We start from the raw sequence: 7,116 nt of genomic DNA on the forward strand, positions 1-7,116 counted from the left end.
CCAAAGTTATATTTTGCGTCAATAAACCAATCCAGTTACCATGTTTCATCCCTGTTTTCGTATTTGGTATAGAATTATGGCATTTTTTTTTTAATTTTTCGTAATTTTCGATATCGATAAAGTGGGCGTGGTTATGGTCAGATTTCGCCCATTTTTTATACCAAGAAAAAGTGAGCTCAGGTAAGTACGTGGGCTAAGTTTAGTAAAGATATATCGGATTTTGCTCAAGTTATTGTGTTAATGGCCGAGCGGAAGGACAGACGGTGGACTGTGTATAAAAACTGGGCGTGGCTTCTACCGATTTCGCCCATTTTCACAGAGAACAGTTACCGTCATAGAGTCTATGCTCCTACCAAATTTGAGAAGGATTGGTAAATTTTTGTTCGACTTATGGCAATAAAAGTATTCTAGACAAACTAAATGAAAATGGGCGGAGCCACGCCCATTTTGAAATTTTATTTTATTTTTGTATTTTGTTGCATCATATCATTACTGGAGTTGAATTTTGACTTAATTTACTTATATACAGTAAAAATATTAAATTTTTTGTTAAAATTTGAATTTAAAAAATTTTTTTTTTAAAAAGTGGGCGTGTTCTTCATCCAATTTTGCTAATTTTTATTTAGCGCATATAGAGTAATAGTAGTAACGTTCCTGCCAAATTTCATCATGATATCTTCAACGACTGCCAAATTACAGCTTGCAAAACTTTTAAATTACCTTCTTGTAAAAGTGGGCGGTGCCACGCCCATTGTCCAAAATCTTACTAATTTTCTATTCTGCGTCATAACGTCAACCCATCTACCAAGTTTCGTCGCTTTATCTGTCTTTTGTAATGAGTTATCGCACTTTTTCGGTTTTTCGAAATTTTCGATATCGAAAAAGTGGGCGTGGTTATAGTCCGATATCGTTCATTTTAAATAGCGATCTGAGATGAGTGCTCAGGAACCTACATACCAAATTTCATCAAGATACCTCAAAATTTACTCAAGTTATCGTGTTAACGGACGGACGGACGGACGGACGGACATGGCTCAATCAAATTTTTTTTCGATCCTGATTATTTTGATATATGGAAGTCTATATCTATCTCGATTCCTTTATATATGTACAACCAACCGTTATCCAATCAAACTTAATATACTCTGTGAGCTCTGCTCAACTGAGTATAAAAACGAAATATATGAAAATGACTCAGCAACAACCAAATCAGATAAGACAATTTGACTTCAAAGAGAATGAAATAATATTTTGTGAGTATTACAATAATTTGACAACATGCTAGGTATTTTTTTAATAAAATTTTGATACAAATAATTTTAAAAATGATTATTTTGCAGATTACCAAAAAAAAATGATGGAAGTTCAGGCAAAGCAAGGCGGCCAATTAAGCGTTCTTGCTAATAAGGACGCAGATTTGAGGAATTTTAGCAAACTATTCCCTATAAAAACCATTGAGGAAATGGAAAGCGTCAATAACGCCATAAATGAGGTGAACATCAATGAATATGTAAGTTTAATAATTGATTTATTGTAAATTCCACTAATAATTATGAATTAATATTTCAGATTAACGCAATAAAACACTTATTAAAGGGGGAACCTGAAAAGCACTTTGAGGAAATTATCTCCAGATCTATGTGCAACGAAGTCAATGTAGGCGGCGTCCATGGCAAGATTTGCCTAAAAAAATATACTTTCTTGTATGATGCTATTATAAGTACGTATATAAATTAATTTTTGTTTAAATATATTCTTCAATTTATTTTATTTTTAATAACAGGTGGACAGTCGGCGACGTCAGAAAAGCCCGATAAGCAACTATCGAAATGCCTCCACATTGTTAAAAAAAAGGCTGTATAGATTGACCACAGTTAATCGGAAATAATTAATATAATTAACACTATAGACTTTTTATCTATTTTCATTATAAAAACATCTTTTTCCTTTCTGAAAATGTGATTACTTTTTCCTTTAATTTTTGAAATCATTATCTGAGAATTGTTTTTTTTTAAATCATTATTATAAATTATACTTAGTTTCTAGATGAGAAGACTTTAAATGTTTAAATTAAACGAAAGGTGATGAATAAAATCAAAAACCGTATAGGTATATATATATCAAAATATAAAAAAACCAAAATAAAAAACGAGCAACTTTCATTTTTAGAAAAATATATATTGCAGACCAAAGTAGGTAGGTATTATGCAGTTCGATTGGTCTATGCATAAGACAGTCAATTGCATAGACCAAAGTAAATATCTTTTATGCAGTTCGATTGGTCTATCAATGAGACTGTCTTATGCATAGACCAGAATAGGCACTATTTGTATAGTTCATTTGGTCTAGCATCTGACTGTATTATGTATAGACCAAACCGTCTATCTTTGGTCTGGACTATACACGGCATGAATGGTATAATGGTAGACCAAGCCTAGGACATGCTCCGTGTAAATTGGTCCTATGATTTTATATGAGATTGGTCTAGACTTGATCCAGTAGTAAGGCAACGAAATACTGTCTTTTATACAGTCTTAGACCAGACTCGCTTTTTGCAGGGAAATTACGAATAGGTATACATATATGTAGATCAATTACTAGGGTAAACAAGTAGAACATTCTACAAGGAGAAACATCTGGAATATCCCAACGATGCAGAAGACAAAGATGTCTTTCATCCTGATGGCGAGGAGACAACAACAAAAATTGAGGAGAAAACCGAAACATCGCAGACAGTTACGAGCACAGACTTGAACATGATTTTGGCGGCAATATCTGCTCAAACATCGACAGTGTCATCTCAACTGGCAGAACAGAAGACATATATGTCATCTCAACTGCAGGAACAGAAGACATATATGACATCACAAATGCCATCTCAACTAGAATCACAGGAGACACGCATAACATCACAGATTGAAGCTTAAGGAACGCGTATTTCAGAAATGTCGACACATATTACATCGAAGATTAAAGCACAAGAAACACGTATAACAGAAATTTCATCACAAATATCCACAAATATGGCATCTCAACTGGAAGAACAGAAGACATATATGATATCTCAGTTGGCTTAGCAGTTGAAAGCGCAAGAGGATCGCATATCATCGCAGTTGGAGGGTTTTGGTGAACGACAAGATAAACTGGAGGCTGAGATGGATGCTTTGAAAGATCGGATTCAGGAGTTACAATTGAACCGTCCAATCACTTCAGCGTCTACTCTGAAGGTAAAATCACCAACGTTTGATGGTTCTGTTCCTTTCCAGGTATTTAAGCTTCAATTTGAGAAGACGTCAGCAGCGAACAACTGGAATACCGAAGATAAAGTTGCAGCATTGTTCGTTGCTTTAAAAGGACCAGCTGCTGAGATCCTACAGACCATCCCAGAGTACGAACGTAACAGTTACGAATCATTGATGGCTGCTGTAGAACGAAGATACGGAAGCGAACCTAGGAAACAGATCTACTAAATAGAATTGCAAAACCGCTACCAAAAAGCTAACGAGACTTTGCAGGAGTTTGCTTCGGACATTGAAAGATTGGCTCATCTTGCAAATGCGGATCCACCCGTGGAATACACGGAAAGAATGAAGATTCAGAACTTTATAAATGGCATACGGGACGTCGAAACGAAGCGAGCCACATACGCGAACCCAAAGCAAACATTTTCTGAAACGGTATCCCATGCATTGACTCAGGAAACGGCGTCACTATTGAGTAAACCAGCATACAAAGCTCATCCTGTGGAAGTAGAAAGGCCAGAGTGGGTAGATACAATTTTGGAAGTTTTGAAGGGATCACAACAGAAAAATGCTGGAGTTATGAAATGTTTCAAGTGCGGTAACCCAGGTCACATTGCACGTCATTGCAGTAGCAATTCCAATAGTTCCAACAATGTGGGTGGCCGTAAACGCAGAGCTGAAGGAGATAAGCAAATCTCCAAGTATACTCAATCGTTAAACTAAAGCGAGTCATCCGCAAGGGGCGACAGCTGGCTCCCCCAATTGAATGCCCCATAATCTCTATCTCGCAAATCGGAAGAAGGTCAAACAATCTTACTGTAGGAGGACATGTGGATGGCAAGGAACATTTACTGGCTGTAGATGCGGGTGCATCTCATTCCATTATTCGAGCGGATTTAGTCAACAGGAAGATAAGACCATTGCATGGAGCAAGATTGCGTACTGGAGAAGACACCACTGTCCTAGGAGAAGTAGTATGTGAAGTCGTAATTGGGAACGTCACGGCAGTATACAATTTTATAGTGGTGGAGATTGTTGATGAAATCATAATCGGAATGGACTTCTTAATCGACCAAGGCATCAAGATCGATATGCAAAGAAAGATGATGCGATATAAGAACATGGATGTGCCACTTAATTTCGGCTACGAGAGAGGCTACAGCAGGAAACGAGTGATGGTGGAAGAGAATCAGCAAATACCACCAAAATCAGAAGCAGTCATCTGGGCAAAGGTTGATGGAGATTGTGGGACAAATATATTGTGGGTTGTCGAAGCAGCAAACAAATCAACACCGAATGTTCTTGTAGGAAAAACCCTGGCTATGACAAAACAAGGTGGACGTATTCCGATAAGAGTACTCAACGAGTTCAATTCACCAATCAAACTTACCAAACGAGCTACATTGGGAAGATGTCAAGAGGCTGGTGTAATTATTAACTGTGAGCAGCTCCAGGAGCACGTTCCAACCAGCAACAATGATCTTTCAAATGACATCATGGCATGGACGGAGGGGCTAGAGGAAGATTATCAGAGTAAAGCAAAACAACTGCTCCTAAACGACGCGAATATATTTGACCAGGATGGCTCCAAACCAGGCCGCACCAAAGTTGTGAAACATCAAATTGACACTGGAGATGCGAGGCTGATCCATCAAGCTCTTCGTAGTGTTCCACTTGCGAAGCGGGAAGTTTTAAGTCAAATCGTGCAAGAAATGAGCGACAGCGGCGTCATCGAACCATCAGCTAGACCATGGAGCTCACCCGTGGTACTTGTGAAGAAGAAGGCTGGAAAAATGAGGTTTTGCGTGGACTACCGCAAGTTGAACGACGTTACGAAAAAGGATAGCTACCCATTGCCAAGAATTGACGATACTCTGGACTCTCTATCTGGTACGAAATGGTTTTCCACACTGGACTTGAAAACGCGCTACTGGCAAGTGGAGGTGAAGGAGGAAGACAAAGAGAAAACAGCCTTCAGTGTTGTTGATGGTCTTTGGCAATTTACAGTGATGCCTTTTGGACTTTGTAATGCACCAGCTACTTTCGAGAGACTCATGGATCAGGTATTGAAAGACTACATTGGAAAACTGCTAGGTGTACCTGGACGACATCATCGTATTGGGCAAGAACTTTGATGAACATCTTAAAAACTTAGAGGAAGTTTTCCAGAGAATAGCTGGCGCTGGTCTGAAACTAAGTCCCAAAAAGTGTTCGCTGTTTAAAAAGGAAGTAAATTATTTGGCTCACAAGGTAACGACAGAGGGCATCTGTACTGCGAATGAAAAAATAGAAGCTGTAAACGATTGGCCAAGACCACAGAACTTGCATGAAATAAGAAGTTTCCTTGGGCTGTGCACATATTACCGCCGAATTGTACCAAACTTTTCCAGCGTAGCCCATAGCCTTCACGAGCTTACAAGAAAAAATTAAACTTTTCAGTAGAAAAGGGAGCAAGAAGTGGCTTTCCAAACATTGAAAGAGCGATTGTGCACTGCCCTATGTTGGCATATCCGATTCCAGGTGCAACGTTTATTCTAGATACCGATGCGAGTGGATATGCTATAGGAGGCGTTTTATCACAACTGGTCGATGGACAGGAGAAGGTAGTTGCATATTACAGCCGATCAATTGGAAAACTAGAGGAACTATTGCGTTACACGGAGAGAACTATTAGCATTGGTAGAGTGCATTAAACATTTTCATAAATACCTCTACGGGCAGCGATTCCGCGCCAGGACAGATCACGCAGCGTTGAAATGGCTACTGCAGTTCCGTAACCTAGAAGGTCAATTGGCACGGTGGATCGAGCGACTACAAAGCTATGACTCTTCCATTGAGCATCGAAAAGGTAGTACCCATGGAAATGCTGATGCAATGTCACGAAGACCATGTAGTTTGTAATGTAAACACTGTTCAAAAGCTGAGGCTAAGGAAGACATTATAGATGTTCGGCTTATGACTATGACGTGTTCGGATGACTGGGACATGGAACAGCTAAGGAAGTGTCAGCTAGAAGATTCAGATCTGTCCCATGTTATGCACGGGCTCGAACGAAATGAGAAACCGAATAAAGAGGAGATGTCAGCAGAAAGTCCTATTGTGAAGTCATATTGGGCCCAGTGGAATAGTTTACAATTGATATCCGGTTGCCTGTATCGAATATGGGAGAGCGAGGACGGCCAGTGCAAGAAGAAACTGATAGTTGTTCCCAGGAAAAGGATTCCTGACGTTCTCAACGAGCTACATAATGGTCCAAGTGGAGGTCATCTGGGAATCACGAAAACGCTCGAGAAGATTAAACAGAGATTCTATTGGGTTGGTTGCCGTCAGTCGGTCACTGAGTGGATTGCCAACTGCAAGGTTTGCAGCAGAGCCAAAGGGCCCAGAACACGAAGTCATGGCCAGATGAAGCAATATAACTCAGGTGCACCGTTTGAAAGGATTTCTTTAGATGTCGCGGGTCCATTTCCTACTAGCAACAGCGGAAACAAATACGTATTGGTGGTTATGGATTATTTTAGCAAATGGCCAGAGGTATACCCAATCCCAAATCAAGAAGCGGAAACAATTGCAGTCTTGGTTGTAAATAATTGGGTTGCAAGGTATGGTGTACCAATGGAATTACATTTTGACCAAGGCAGGAATTTTGAATCAGCTGTGTTCCAAGAAATGTGTAAAATACTGGGCATTCGAAAAACACGGACAGCTGCATTGCATCCTCAGTCCGATGGTATGGTGGAACGATTCAATAGAACCTTGGAGGAGCACTTAAGGAAAGTAGTCGACAAGTACCATAAAGAGTGGGATACGCACATACAATTATTTTTGATGGCTTACCGATCGGCAGTGCATGAGACAACGGGCCAAACCCCCG

At 39.5% G+C, this 7,116-nt stretch overlaps 1 protein-coding gene across 1 annotated transcript; it reads left to right on the plus strand.

Annotated features, from left to right (window-relative positions):
- The first annotated feature begins 1,346 nt into the window (after positions 1–1,346).
- On the plus strand, positions 1,347–2,120 carry LOC137238930 (uncharacterized). The gene is made up of 3 exons (XM_067763954.1): positions 1,347–1,510; positions 1,570–1,720; positions 1,784–2,120. Exons 1-3 carry the CDS (start codon positions 1,355–1,357, stop codon positions 1,861–1,863), a joined length of 387 nt encoding a protein of 128 aa, XP_067620055.1. The 5' UTR covers positions 1,347–1,354; the 3' UTR covers positions 1,864–2,120.
- The last annotated feature ends 4,996 nt before the right edge of the window (positions 2,121–7,116 follow it).

The sequence above is a fragment of the Eurosta solidaginis genome, chromosome 1 (assembly GCF_040869045.1).
Source record: "Eurosta solidaginis isolate ZX-2024a chromosome 1, ASM4086904v1, whole genome shotgun sequence".
Classification (NCBI taxonomy): domain Eukaryota; kingdom Metazoa; phylum Arthropoda; class Insecta; order Diptera; family Tephritidae; genus Eurosta; species Eurosta solidaginis.